Source organism: Dermacentor silvarum, chromosome 9, assembly GCF_013339745.2.
Source record: "Dermacentor silvarum isolate Dsil-2018 chromosome 9, BIME_Dsil_1.4, whole genome shotgun sequence".
NCBI lineage: Eukaryota > Metazoa > Arthropoda > Arachnida > Ixodida > Ixodidae > Dermacentor > Dermacentor silvarum.
In genome coordinates, this window is record NC_051162.1 from 120,549,269 (window position 1) to 120,564,516 (window position 15,248).

At 46.9% G+C, this 15,248-nt stretch overlaps 2 protein-coding genes across 2 annotated transcripts in view; both read left to right on the top strand.

The window, feature by feature from the left end:
- LOC119464963 (60S ribosomal protein L10a-2-like) overlaps positions 1 to 2,184 on the top strand; it is a 49,241-nt gene extending 47,057 nt beyond the window's left edge. The window contains exon 6 of the mRNA XM_049655670.1: positions 2,123 to 2,184. The gene's annotated coding sequence lies outside the window, so the exon portion shown is untranslated. The remainder of the gene's footprint in view (positions 1 to 2,122) is intronic.
- The window catches only part of LOC125939896 (60S ribosomal protein L10a-2-like), a 43,862-nt gene that overhangs the window by 13,797 nt on the left and 14,817 nt on the right, over positions 1 to 15,248 (top strand). The window contains exons 2-4 of the mRNA XM_049655418.1: positions 2,123 to 2,289; positions 9,799 to 9,891; positions 13,342 to 13,503. Coding sequence (XP_049511375.1) covers positions 2,123 to 2,289; positions 9,799 to 9,891; positions 13,342 to 13,503 — 422 coding nt within the window. The remainder of the gene's footprint in view (positions 1 to 2,122; positions 2,290 to 9,798; positions 9,892 to 13,341; positions 13,504 to 15,248) is intronic.

The window sequence follows — 15,248 nt, forward strand, 5'->3', positions numbered from 1 at the left end:
ATTTGTTGTTCAATCCACGAACGATGAACGACTGTCCTCTTTTCGCGGCGGTGAAACGTGGCTTGCACAAGAGTTTTCTTGGATGGCCTTGGCGCGCGCCGCCTGCCCGGGCCTGCCCGCTGAACGGATCGCCTTTCTCCGGCGCTGTGCTGTTCCGCGATGTTGTGCGGGCGCGCGGTGGGGGCGACTCCGAAACAAAAAGTAGTCCGCTGATCTCCGCACCAGTTTGCGCGCTGGATGCCTCTTCTCTTACAAGAAAAACGATGCGCTCTTTGCTCTACCTGCGTGAGCGATACATCACCATGTTCCCAACCAGCCTCATGCAGTTTAAGCAGCAGTATATACTACGTTTTGCTCTCTGTTGCCGCGAGAGTGGAACGGGCATTCTACTCTCTCTCAGATGGGCAGAGTAGAAATAACATTTTACTCACTCGATGCGGATAGAGTGAACAATGCATTTCACTCTCCCCGTCATTTTGCGAGAGTAAAACAATGCTTTGAAGAGTAAATCGGCCCCTTCACTCCTGCGATACTCTCCCTAGTTTTTAGAGTGTAGTAGTTTTATCCGCTGTACAAACTTGGACATGCAGCAGCACCGGCAACACACAGCACTGTTGTCGACGCCGTCGGCGTTTTGCCCGCGTTCGTACAAAATGCGTGCGGCGTTGGTGACTGTTGCCGGAGCCTCTGATATAAATAGGCACTTGGTGCCGCAGCTAAACGTCGCCTCCCTTCCCTGCCCTCCCCCCCCCCCCCCCCCCCCACGGCTATTCGTGCGTCAGAAGAAGGCGCGTTTGCTCTACATATATGGTGATTGTAAAGGAGGAAAGAGACGCCTACTTCTGCAGCCCTTAAGGGAGCACGGCACAGAACGCGCGTTTGTTCTCCGCCGTGCGTTCACTCCCCGTGAAAGCGCGCGTCCCTCGCGCCCTTTCACTCGCACATACAGCGTTCGGCGGCGCGCGGCGACGATTTCATCTCCATTGACGTCATACGGAACCTCACGGCGACGGCGACGGCGACGGCGACAGCAACGGCGACGGCGACGGCAGAAATCTGCTTTGGAGTGTCCATATAATTGCTATCGCAATAAAAATTGCTGTGGTTTAGCTTTGGTTAGCCCTGGTTGATAGCGAAAGCTTCACTGCCCTGGCTAGGCCCATTGTCGAGCTGCGGCCGAGGTGCGGTTTCGCCCAACTATACTCGGGCAACGGCGGCAATGTCTCCTTTCAGGGCTCCGTAACGGCCTAAATATAGTCCGGCGTAGCGTGAACGCGCGCACACGTTATGTCACGTTGGCGAGAACAACAGCGGCTATAGTTCAACCGATGGTTCGACGTACTGGCGCCGCCAACGTAACCGGACGCGCGGCCAATGCGCGGCCAATGTGCTCCGACGCGCCCGGCGTCTGATGACGCTCGCCCGCGTGCCGATGAACTATAAACGCGCCTTTATGTTCTCTTGTTGTTTGATCTCTAGCTCTCAAGGTGAAAACTGTCGAGTCGCCGACGGCTGCCCGAGGTAGCTTCATGAAGCTTTCGCTACAAAAGAACAAACAAAAGGCGAATGTCTATGTATACTCGATCGAATGACGAGCTTCTGCGTATGATGACACCAGATGGCACTTCCTCCTCTAATTGCAGTATGTCGTGGCAGACCTGTCTGCTAACACTTTACCGTTTCGTAACAGGAGTCAGATGAGAGCACATTCGTATGTGGAGGTATCACATTTCTTAGCTTACTGCTACTCTGATATCTCGATCAGACACAGTGCATTTAGAAGTGATATCTTGCGTTGAAATCTTAAAAAATATTTTCAACCATACTCACGGCTATTGTAGGAGTAATTAGCAAGAAAAAAATCTACCGTGCAAATATTACAAAATTAAACAGTAGAACAGTATTATAGAACGACAGCGAACACGAATGATAGACCTAAATAGATCGTAGCAGGAGGTACAGACAACGCGCCATAATTTATTCAAATTGAATTTACTTTAGTAATGACATCTGACGGATCAAACTTTCCTTGCATTCAGGCGTTCCAGAGTACGTGAAAAGTAGGCGAATTCTGTCTACGGTGTCAGGATTTCGTTGTTTTTTTTCATGACGTCTCGCGCAGGAGATGTCGTTCAGCATCTCCGTGGGGCACGTGAAGATGAGCGCCGACGAGCTGGCCGAGAATGTCAAGGCGACCGAGACCGCACTCCTGGGGTGCATCGGAAAGAGATGGGAGACCATCAACGCCCTGAGCCTCAAGTCGACCATGGGACCCGCGTTCAAATTACTGTGAGAGGCGCTCCATGTGTACTCCATGTCTCGGAGCCGCCGAAACCGGAATCCTTGCTGGCAGCCATGCATAAAGAGCACTATAGACCACTCGCACGCTTTGATTTTGCTGTTTTGATTGCATGCAGTTGCGCTTAATAGAACACTATTGAAACGGATGCTAAAATAACGCGGAAAATGAAACTGTGGCCTTGAACGTCACGGAGCTGCTGTGTAGGTTACGAGGGACACTGTTTGGGAGAGCTTCGGATTCATTTTTGCCAACTGAGAGACATACTTTCACCCACTGAGCCGTGCGAGAGCTTTTTTTGCTTTCTGTCGGGATTGGAATGCGCACGGGCGCCTTTGACTTGGGATTGACCTCGGAAATCAACTGTAGTAGAACGCCATAACAACTGAATGCCACAACAACCAGAATGTAAGCTTATCCTCGGAGAAACCTCACCAGGTTTTTCTTTTTTTTTTTTTTTAATCGGGAGAGGTGACATGGTTTAAGAAAACCGAATTGACGAACTCAAATCTCCCGCTACGGACGGCAGTGTCACTTACGTAGGTATTCCACGGGTTGCTAGTCTCGTGGAAAGTGAATCACATAGGTTAGCTTGAAAGGAAGCCGAAGAGACTATAATGACAGAAAAAAGAGAGTGAATTCGGAGAGGAAGAGGTGCTATTTTGTACAACGATCGAGAGAATTAAAAAGAGTTTTCAGATTCTGAAAAAGATAAAGAGAGAGAATAAGAGAGAAAAGCGGCATAAGTGTTTTACCTTTGCGTTGAGGTTACTGGCGTGTAAGGTATGCACGAGAGAGGTTCTTTTGTTTTATTTTTTTCTCATTTATTGGGATTTTATTATTCTTTCTCACCACCCCCTTTCAAAAATCGATGGTTCGACGACATGTCGTCTGGTTGGGAGAAAGAAGGTTTCACGAATTATAATAAGGCGAGACAAAATCAGACAGAAATTTGTAAATTGATGCTGTTCTTTATCTGTATCAATAATGGCAAAAAAAGGAATCACATTGCCTTTTTTGTGTGTCATTGTCTTCTTTGTCAGTAAAATTATGGCGCTGCAATTAATAAGTATCAAATAAAAATTATTAGTGTTGGCAAAATGAGACCACCCAAGAACGATTACTACAATCGAGCGCTTGTAAATCAGGCACTGTAGTATAGCCCACGTATGGGCACACCCCCTATGCAGCTTGCACATTTAATTCATGCAAAGTCTTCACAACTTGCATATCAAGCACTTTGGTTCAAGTTATTATTGCTGCCTCAGAACATGTTTGACTGGCAGAAAACCTTTTCTTCACATGCTCGTGCACTGATTAGGTGCTTTTGCCTTCGTTTTCTTCAGCCTTCCTTGATTTATGCTTTTCCGGGTGAGCTAGACACTTTCTGGCAGCCTTTGCCAAAAAAAGATGGTTTTGTAGGGAGATGAGATGATAATTATGCTCACCTCTGGATTCTTTGCTTTAGTATTTGTTCTTTTCGACAGTAGATAAGTTTTATGGAAGGTTTATCACTCTCAGTAGGCTCAACGGGTCTTCCCCAACGCCTCTGCGACGTAGGAAGCACTTTTGTCGCCGTTAGAATAATGCGGGTCTGTTGACGGACGGCTTCATGTGCTCTTTGCGTGCTATTTTCTGCAAAAGCAGCTGTGGATGTCGTTCTCTAGCACGTCCGTACCCTTCTAGACAAGGAGACAGAAATGGTACACACGCGATGTGCTCAATTAAAATGATATTAGGGCTCACGAAGACGTCCTTGGCGCGTTTTTCCCCTGTCTTAAGTATTTATAAACTAATTTCATCACAGTAAATATAAACACGCACAGAGCAAGAACTTCGTGACAGTGCAGCTAGTGAAGGGAAAAAAAATTGTCGCACTTTCACCCGAAAGGCGAAGCACCAATTGCGATAGCAAATTATTAGAGAGCTATACGGAGTAATGATAGTAGTTTTATCAGCTGTATATAAACTTGGACATGCAGCAGTACCAGCAACGCGCAGAACTGTTGTCGACGCCGTCGGCGTTTTGCCCGCGTTCGCACCGAACGCGCGCGGCGTTTTTATATAAATGCGTATTTGGTGCCGCAGCTAAACGTCGCCTCCCCTCCCCCCTCCCTCCCTCCCTCACTCCCGACCCCCAGATCCTTTCGCGCGACGTTTCGTTGGTAAGTGGTTCTTGAGGGAAAGGGAAAGGTTGGCGCTATCTTCTGCAGCCCTTGAGGGAGCACGGCTCAGCGCCAAATTGCGTTTGCTCTCTATATATGGAAAGGAGGAAAGAGACGCTTAATTCTGCAGCCCTTCAGGGAGCACGGCGCAGAACGCGCGTTTGCTCTCCGACGTGCGTTCGCTTCCCGTGAAAGCGCGCGTCCCTCGCGCCCTTTCACTCGCACATACAGCGTTCGGCGCACGGCGACGATTTCATCTCCATTGACGTCATACGGAACCTCACGGCGACGGCGACGGCGACGCCGACGGCAGAAATCTGCTTTTGAGTGTCCATATAATTGCTATCGCAATAAAATAACAGGTGTAGGGAGCGGGTGGGTGGAGCCCCTAGTCCAGGGCTCCACTGGCTTGAGCGGTCCGCCGTGCCTGGTCAAGGAGAGCTAGTTGCATCTCCCGATCCTCGCTGGCGAGCCAAGTCTCCCACTGCTCCTTTCCGGAAAGTTTGCCGGCTATTTGCGGTGTATTAATTTTGGGTGGCCTGTTCTGGCAATCCCACGTAATGTGGGCTAGAGTTGGCTGGCCTCCGCACCACGGACAGTGAGCGCTGTAGAATGTGGGGTGAATGGCATGTTTCAAATAAAGATTTGGATATGTGTGCGTCTGTATTCGGCGCCAGTCGTAAGAGTCCCGCCCGGATAGATCAGGGTGTGGTGGACTGTACTTACGTCGCTCGCGCCGTTGGTACTCAAGGATGTCTCGCGGTAAGAAGGGTTTTTCTGAAGAGTGGTCAGCCGCTCGGTTGACAAAAGCACGAGCTGCGCCGTCCGCTCTCTCATTGCCATCGAGTCCTATGTGACCCGGGCACCAGATGATCATGTGGTTCTGTGTTAGGTTGGATCCTAATAGGTGAGTGGTGCTATGATAAAGCTACTATCATTACTCCGTATAGCTCTCTACAAATTTGCTATCGCAATTGATGCTTCGCCTTTCAGGTGAAACTGCGACAACTTTTTTCGCCTGGAATGTCCGTTGTTCAATGATGACAGTTTTCTAGCTATATAATGAAAGTGTACAAGTGCGAATACCTGCTTGAGGCATCGGTGCTGGTCTGAAGCCATATAGGACACGTTTATCGATCCATTTATGAGTACCTCTGCAAAACATGAAGATATTACCTTGTTAATGATTCCATACTTTTTTAATACTTCTCTAATATATCTGCAAGAAATATTTCTTTTTTAACAGATTTGTCAAGTTGCAATAGCGAAAACAAAAATTAGGAAAATTACCAGCGCTTATTTTATACCAGCTGAAGTTTGAAGCGGTAGTAGTAGTTGAAGATTTATTTTTGGTTATAACTTGTAATAATCCATCCATTAATTGGCCTATCCCCCGTAGTGGGTATAAGCAATATGTACGCTGGGCATAAAGAAGAACAAGTTCAATATACATCTTCAGGTTCCCTTTACTCCGCATTTCCTTTTTCTTCCTTTTTGCCATTTCTGCAACGCATTAGAAACAATCGACCATTACTTACTGGACTACCGTCGTTTCTCCTCGCCGGGAAGAAAGTACATTGCAGATTACAATGCGACAGCTCGGTCTGCCATTGAAGACTCCGGTATTGCTGTCTTTCGGAGATTCTGTGCTTGGACACTCACACGGGGATGTATGCATCGCCACAGAGAAATTCATTGTTGAATCAAACCGATTTCATTGTTAATCATATCATTCAATTAATGTTTCCCTTATTGTCTCATTTATAAGTATACATACTTTTTTTCCTTTTATATATATTGAATGATGATGATGATGATGATGATGATGATGATGATATATGGATTTTATTGGCGCAAGGGCCAGGGATGGCCAAAGAGCGCCAAGAAAGATAGTATGAAGTAGTCTATGAAGTGGTAAATGGCAGATGGTGATTGCACATGGGCTGTATAGAGGCCTAAAACATACGCTGTAAATGGCGTAAAATATATAGACACTAAAATAATGAGAATGACAAGTGATATGGGCTATGATCATAAAACATGTTCTATGTATATTGAATGACAGTCCACTGAGTTGTGAAATTTACTCGCTTTGATTTATACATGAAATTTATAGATTATCTAAATTTATTCACTTAGCACATATGTAAAATCTGCCCGACTCTTGGCCAATCCCCGTGAGTGGGTACGTGCCAAAGACGTTAAGGTCCTCCTCCTCCTCCTCCTCATCATCATCATCATCATCATCATCATCATCATCATCATCATCATCATCATCATCATCATCATCATCATCATCATCATCATCATCATCATCATCATCATCATCATCGTTTTCATCGAATATTTCGCGTTCGGGTGGTCTTGCTCCAGCATGAGGTACGTAGACTCTCCATTATCAGTTCTGATCTGGCTCTGCGCTTCAGCATATTGAATTTTGTAAAGTCCTGTATGATATTCTGACACCTGAGACAGCCTTTTTTTCTGGTTTTATCGAGGTACGGTTTGGGATCATGCGCTTAGGGTCAGCGTGGTCACAAATTAGGCCTACAGGTGATGGCCGCACTCTTGTCTTCTCGGTCAATGGAAACAGATATGTTTAAAATTTTTGCAGAACACTGTTTTGGACTTTCTGATTTTAGTGCAAAACTGTTCGTGCTCGTATTGGCTGCGCAAAGTTGCTGACTAGAAGAATGACTGACGGGCTGACCTACGTAGGGGATTTTTTCTTTATCGGTAGAAGTTTTAGAACTGGTCAGCGGCAGATAGCAGAGTTTAGCTTCTTGAGCCTAATTACTCGCAGAGGCGGAGATTATTTGCACGATATATCGAAATGTGCTAAGAAGTACAATACTTTAACAATTGGCCATTTAACTAATTACTTAACGGTAGATCATGCAATTTACGAATTAGAGCCGGGTGAGTTAGCAAGCCGTATACACTTGGAATGATTTATGAGCACGATGCTAGTGCTAGTTTCCAAATATGCGCTTCCAAAGGCGAGACCCCGGCTGAAACACACACGACACGCTTTTTTTTTCTATTTTGACACTCCGAATGCTAACACTATAATAAAATGACTTTTTGAACAGCATGGTCTGGTGTGCGCCGTGGTTACAACACCTTTCGAAAATACCCCAAATATATGAACAGAGGCCGACAAAAACACGGACATCATGGGAAAGGTGAAATCGCTGGTAATCTCATAACAGCAGTAACTTTGTACGGTAAAAAGAAAAAAAATCCATAACGTTGACAGGTTCGCCAAATTTCCAGGCATATAAATTGGCAGTAGAACGAGTTCACTTGATGCCTGATGGTGCAAAATAAGGTGAGGCGTTGACCAGAGGCGCATCATGTTGGTCCTGTGGCTTACGCCAGCCTCCGGCAACGGTCAGGCGACTGCCCATAAGGATGCTAGCAAATTTCTCATGAACCGACTCTAACCTTCCTCGAACTGCCATCATACCTATTGATGTCTTTGTCAATCGCATGACTCTGGAATACAAGTAAGTGTAAGCTGTTGTGCACGATGCCTCTGAGTACGTGGGTAGCCTTTTTTGGTTTTCGATATCTGCTAGTCAACATTGCGGGCCTAGCACGCGTATAAAGGCGGAACGGCAGCATGACCGAAATTACAGAAAAGACAAATGCCGCATGTCACAATCATCTCAAATAGAGCATTGATGTTCCTTCCGGCACATGAATAACAGTCACGTGACAGTATTTTTACAAGCAACGGCAACTAATGTGTATATCCTACCTAAAGGTGTTGTACCTGGCCCGGGGGCCAGCAAAGGTAACTTATTGGAAGCATCTTCGGTCATAGCGTGCTAATGGATGACGACACAGAGTTCGCGCTGTTCTTGTGTTGTGCTTTACGCTTGCAGGTGCAAAACAAAATTGTTCATGTGTCCATCTTAATACTTTAGTAGATTTTTGCTCGTTTTGCGGCTGCTGCGGTAGCCCATGGATGCGGATAGGAAATTTGCTCGTAAATATAGCATTCGGGGCACATTCACGAAACCGATAGGTCAAACTCCAGAGCCTTCCGAAACGGCGTCTCTCATAGCCGCTGTACGACTTTGGAACGCTAAATCTTACCAACAAATACAGAATTCGTTCCGACTGAAGAAAAGTTGCCGCGTAGCGCTTTCGACGATTATCCCAGAGCGTTAATTCGTAGCATTAAAAAAAATTGCGTAGCTTGCACTGGAGGCGGAATGCTAAAGAGACAGCGGAGCTGATGGGCACCTAGCTAGTCCTGGCTTTTGGGCTAGGCTAAGTACTACCAAGTCATCACCAGAATTTTCCGGAATTTATTGAATATTGATTGATTATCAATTAGCTATTGATTGGCTATCGATTGGCTATCCCATGGTATTGGCCTCGTATTTGGGCTAGGCTAAGCACTACCAAGTCATCCCCAGCATTTTCCAGAATTTCTAGTTTTTTATCGATTATCGATTAGCTATTGATTGGCTATCGATTGGCTATCGATGACTGACAGCTTAAGTAGTCCCAATCATGCTTATCTAGACTTAGCCAGGCTCAGCTTCGCTAATTCACAGGGGCTATGTGCCATTGCGCTTGGGCCCTTTCTGTACTACCGCCAGGATCGGCCCATATTTCTGGATGCAGCAGACACATTACGCCCGGCAGTTCCGCCGTTAGAAGTCAGTGGCGATTTAGCGGTAAATGCGAGAGAAATGCAAGAAAAATTTTTTTGGCCAAGTGAGCAAGGCCAGCTTTTAGTTCGGTTTAATTCTTCGTTTGCGTCATCACTACGTCACCACGGTAAGTCTGAATTTAAGTTGGAGGTGAATACGCCACGTGGTGGCGCTCACGTGAACTAAGCTCTGATGTCCAAGAAAGCTGGATCCGTATTTTGCGCTGTTATTCCGCTCAAGAATATATTGTATGTACCAAATTTAGTATTGCAGTGCTTACCCCCTGACCAAGCCTTCGCCTCACATAGGTTTTGAGCATATGCGTCGGATCTGCCTTATTATGTTTTGTTACGGTTAGTTTTATTATGTTAAAGAATCGCAATGCTCCGGTTTAGTTTCGGTTTGGTGCCCAAGCTGCTAACGCGTATGTTGTTGCGGCTTCGAGTATACCAAATTGCTTGCCATATGTTTTACATCCTCCTCTTCTCGTCATCGTCACCCATCATGCACCTCTTTCTTTCCCTCTTCCCCTTCCCCCAATGCAGAGTACCTGGATAGATGAATATAATACCTCAGGCCGACCTCTGCATTTCGTATCGTTAAACTTCCCTCTTTCTCTCCCTCTTTCTCTCCCTCGTACTCCACCGCTTCCCTTATGGTGCAGTGCCGACGTGGTTCAGGAGAGTGAGGAAGAGTCAACAACCTCTGCGACAGAGCCTGAACCAGAACCGGAGTTACCTACGCCACCGAATTCGGCGTGAGTTGTATATAGAAATGCAGTCGCATAAGGGCGCCGTTCCAGTCTTTCCTATGGGATCGGGGCACGTGTGTCTCGCATTTCAAATGCGTTCTAAAGCTAAGACGAACTTAAGTGAAGTAAAAAAAAAAAGAAAAAAAAGTAACAAAAAAGTCGTGATGCAAACATATGAGATGAATAGACTAGACAGAGCGCTAACTTCAACTGGCGTTTACAGATTACACTCTGCAGTCATTATACATAGATGGCATCACTTATTCCGCAACGATCATCGCCGGGGCACTATTTTTAGACATGATTTCCGTCAAAGCAATGTTCCCGATCTTCGAATGTCGGCCTGTCCTCCTAGTATGTTTTGGCAAATTTTTAAACCTTGACAAAAGTGAGCTGAGACACATTGCATACACTGTGCAATTTCGGACCGCGCTTTGCCACTAGCACGCCTTTTTTAGTTCCCTGCGCTCACGAAAGGCTGCTGGTGTTCAAAGAAAGGGATGTGCTATTCATATGGGTCTATAGACTATATCGAACCGCGAAGCGGCAGTATACCTATAGTGTGTGCGAGCAATATTCTGTGTCACCGTACATACGTTCACCCGTACTAGCTCATTGCTGCAGGTGTTTTCTACAATTCCGTCATGTTGGCTGTACGATTTGCTGTAGAGAAGTTACGGTTTTAAACATGAAACGCTTTTAGCTCCCGTTGTCGGCGACCTTCAAGTGACCTTAAACCAAAAGCCAGAGCCGTTATCCGGGCATTCAAACGAGTACATCTGGGCATCGTTGCGAGAACAAAACGAGATCATCGGGGCAGCGAATCAAAAGTTAAGAAAATGTAGTCTCTGGCCCCCAGCCATTTGTACAGGACCGCATTACATACGATAGTTACTGCCCAAACAATTTACAAAAAGTATTGCTTCCAAGTACTTCCTAATGTTTGTTCAGAATATCACTGAAGCTGTGACCTCTAGCACGCTGAAGTTCTATTTCTCATTTCCAATAGCGACGTTCAAAAGGCAGATACAGGCATCATACACTTGATTGTCCTCTTTTGACGCTGAGACAGGGTTGCCTGTGGTATTCTGAGCACCAGCGGTCCGTGAGTTCCGCGGTGCACATATTGCGTCACCTCAAGAGATGGCGCCACGCTGCGTAGCGCCTCCTTCAGGCGCTTTTCTTCTTATAGCTGGGCAGCGCGCTCTGCCTCCCTGGTGTCTTTCGCTGCCTGTCGTTCCGCCTTCGGCCGGTCTTCTTGTATACCTTGGCAGCGTCCATACGGACCAGTGTACGGTATGGCGAGCTGCGGTGTGGTGGGGTCGGGTGTGCCGTTGCGAACATGCAGTACACCCATTTTAAGATTGTGGTTAGTATGATTTCCAACCAATCTGCTTTGCCGGTAGCCATTTCATGCTTACATCTACTCTCGATTACGGAAGAGCCAGCAATTTTTTTGAACTTCGTGCCGAAAAACGGAAGCTGAGAATGAAAGGAGGAAAAAAAAAAACATTTGAGCGCTTTCATCAAGATGAAACGTGACGTGGTGCTGTAGGCTTTCTCGAAATAATCTTTTTTTTTGGTCCTCGACAGCAATATTGCAATGTTAGTGCTTAAAAAATAAAGTCGACGGTCACGCACAGGAACCCCTACAATGTATTTGCAATTTCACGGATACGTTGTGACATTTATATAAAGCACGCGGTGTGTCAACTAGTTTACTTGTTAACTGAAGGAATACCCACTTGAGTAAGAGGAAGGGCTGTTTTGTCAACGTCATTTTGATGTTTCGTGACGTTATGCTGAGCCGTCAGAGATTTCGCACCTAAGGTTTGCTGCGACGAGCCGCGCGAGAGATGACAATGAGCGGCCATGCATGTGCAACGGCACCGTGGAGGCTTGTGTATATCACCGCATTTCGCGATATTTTGGGGCCGTAAACTTCTTTTGTTCATGATTAATGCTCCTTGAGTTCGCATTGCTCTTGGGTGGTGTTTAAATTTGTGTGTGAAGCGATCATTTCTTATAAAAAAATAGGTTATTTAATATAATTTTCGGTGAACCTTACAAACCTTATGGGACTTTTCGTGCTATTGACTGCGGCATTCGTATGTTAATAGAGAATAATGACTTTTCACGTAAGAGATATCACAACTGCAGCTTTTTGAGTTCGCGAACAAGATGTACGCAACGTGGCTCCATGATGTTTCATCACGCAAAGCCCGATCACGTGGTGCGACAAAGCAGAGAAGTGAACGAGAGATAACGGCGTCTGCGTCGTGCAGGTGGCCGCCTGCGGTGCGCCCGCTTGGATAGCGACGATATTTGCGCCTCTTCCCCCGGTCAGCTGAGTTGGGCTGAGCCGGTTGAACCAACCGCGCGGACCCGTGTTGCATTCGATAGCATTGACACGACCTAGAGCGCACTCTCTTAGCCACTGGTCACTCGTTTATGCTGTCTCAAAGGTGTAAAACACATTGTGTAAGGCGTAAAACACGCACATTGGCGCTCAACTACGACGACTCATTCTACTTTTCGAAGACAGAGACGAAACTTTATTGATTGTCCTTGCTGGGGTCAAGGGAGGCGGGGGCCAAGAGACTAGCCCCACCGGAACCCCTCTTCCTCAGGTGGTGGCCACACCTGCAGTCTTGGCAGCGTCGTCGGCCAGCCGGACTGCCCAGAGTTGGTCCTCCGGGCATGAGCTGAGCAGCACAGCCTCCCACTTATTGGGCGTGGTGATTTTAGATGTAGTGTTGGTGCTGTGTTTAATGGTGTGTGTCGCTGCGGAACAGGCCCAGATAATGTGGTCGAGATCGGGGCGAGCCGCCCCGCACGCTTTGTATTGTGGTGTGAAAATGTCTGAGTAGATGTGACTGTACAGCGAGGATGTGGGGAACGTGCGTGTCGGTAATATTCGCCATGTTGTCGACTGGTGTTTATTGAGACACGCCGTTTATAGTGCGCGCGGGCAATGATGATATGCTTGTGCGAAAACCGGCCACGTATGCACCTGTCTTATCACAAACCGAAACAGAACGAAAGCCAAGAACAGTTCGTAGCTGCTGCGGAGAGGAGGACATGCAGACGTCTTTAGTTGTAGGTAGTGCTCACGGGTTGACAGTCGTCTGCGAATTCGTCCGTTACGTGGATGCGCTATTTATGGCATATTCGCGGGGTCATTTGTGAGTGTTCTGGCCATGCTGCAAAGTGTAACGTAAAGGAGCAACTAATCGTTAGTGCTAGCCCAAGCGGGCTCATCTGGGGACAAGGAAGCGGGACCATCACTTCCATACCTGGTTGTTGTCATAATACAGCTCTAAAGCTTTTTTTCAACACGTTCGTAGCAGGGCTAGATCACTCTGAAAAGACCACCCGAATATGCCGTTAACGTCCCTTCAACCAAGTCTTCTAGAAACGTCATATCAGATGCTTCTTAATACCTCGTGTGCCCAGTTTGCTGCAAAGGATCGGCGAGGAGGAGCTGTACGAATGCGTCAACGCTGTGCTCGGCGCGGCGGCCAAGAAACGCCGCAGATTCCTGGAGATGGTCGACCTGCTGGTCTTGCTCAAGGACTACGACTTCAAGAAGTACAAGCGTCTTAAAGGCGTCATCAAGTAAGCGGATCTACATTGGATGCTGCACCCACGCATTTTCAAACGCACCTCGAGTCGAAGATTTATCACGTGACCGACCACCGTATGAACCAGCGCGATGGGCACTGCAGGCCTCTAGGCATAACGCTAATGCGAGCCCGCACATACCAAGACGAGACAAGACATGTCGCTATGGTGGATGGTATCGGTAAGAACAATCTAACCTGCAGCACTTTATCTGGTTGTGTTGAGGGCATAATGCAATTCGCCAACGGGTTTTTGAAGGCAATCCTGTGTCTAACGACCACACCTCTGCCTCTCGTCAAAAGCGAGTTGTGTTGTGGAAAACCATGATGACGCCACAAGATATATTGAACCTACAATCCTGTGTCAATGTGCTCAATGTGTCCTGCGGTGTCCTCGTTGTTTTACAGCGAATCAGCAAAATATTTAAACTGCGCGAAGAAAGAGAAGACGTGAACAGAAACATAGAGGCGCAGTTTAAATATATTGCTGAATGTATGAACCGACTAGCCCAACAACATTCCTTACTTTTACAGCGAAGCTCTGAATGCGACGCTAGAACCCTATAAGCGCTCGAAAACGTTGTATGCCAGATTCCGCAGTTTTCAGAAACAAAGCTAGATCACTCACGAAATATATACTTTGAGAAAATATTTCTAAGGGTAGGTTGCGCTGCAGGCAGATCTTGATTTTGACATATTTTGATTTTAAGGAAGTAGGCAGATTTTGAAGTGTGTGTATGTGTGTGCGCGTCATTTTCTAGATTTGACATTGTGGGCATGATATCTTGTACCGAGCATGGTTTCCGTGCAGCACTCAGCAACAAGCAATGATTGCTTACTCCGGGGTAGCAGATTATGGTTGAAATTTGGCTGACAAAGCTAAAATGTAGCGGGGCAGCGGTGCCGAGCATAGCTCACAGGCAGTCCTGAGCAAATTGCTGCAGTTTCGCCGCTAAATCTGAACCGTGCGGCGGGAATGTTTCCCGAGTGTGTGCTGCACAGGCTTTCCCAGTTCTAAAGGAGGCTTTCGTCGGTCACGTCGAAATGGCAGCAATAATTTGCAGTGTATGGCTACGGCTGTGGAATGTGAAAAGCCTAGTGAGTGTCGAAGAAAGAAGGGGGGGGGGGGGGAACACTTAGTTTTATTTTGAATTTGTGCAAAGGGGAGGGGGCATAGGCTCGAATTCGCGGGTTGTGGTCTAATGTGGTTGAAGTGGGCGGAAGCTATCGCGGGTTGGCCATTATAAGCTGTCACCGCCAAATCTTCTTTGTACAGCTTCCCTTTTTAATCGCCCAGCCTAGCTGCATAGGGCAGTAATCATCTTAGACGGCAGAACTGCGAGTTTCCAAATATTGCAGTAGCCTGGGTGACACCAGCAGTTATGGACATCGCCGAAATATGTGTCCATAAACGCCGGGTGACTAAGTTTCGAACATCTGACTACCAGCATTGGCCGGTTGCAGTGCAGAAATTGAAATCTACAAACAAGCAAGCCTTTATTACAGGGCACGAGACACCTGCAAGAGAAAACAGAGTTTCAGCTGCTCACGTGTTGTCGGCGCACCTGTGTGAATATGAGTCAAAGGAAGGCAGAGTTGTATTGGAGTACCCTGCGCGTCTTGAACTCTTCCTGCGACATAATGTCACCGTCCCGTCAAGCGACACTGTTGAGCACCTTTTCAGAATAGGGCATCACATATTAAGAACAGAGGAAAGCTGTCCGCCGAAAACGTTGAAAA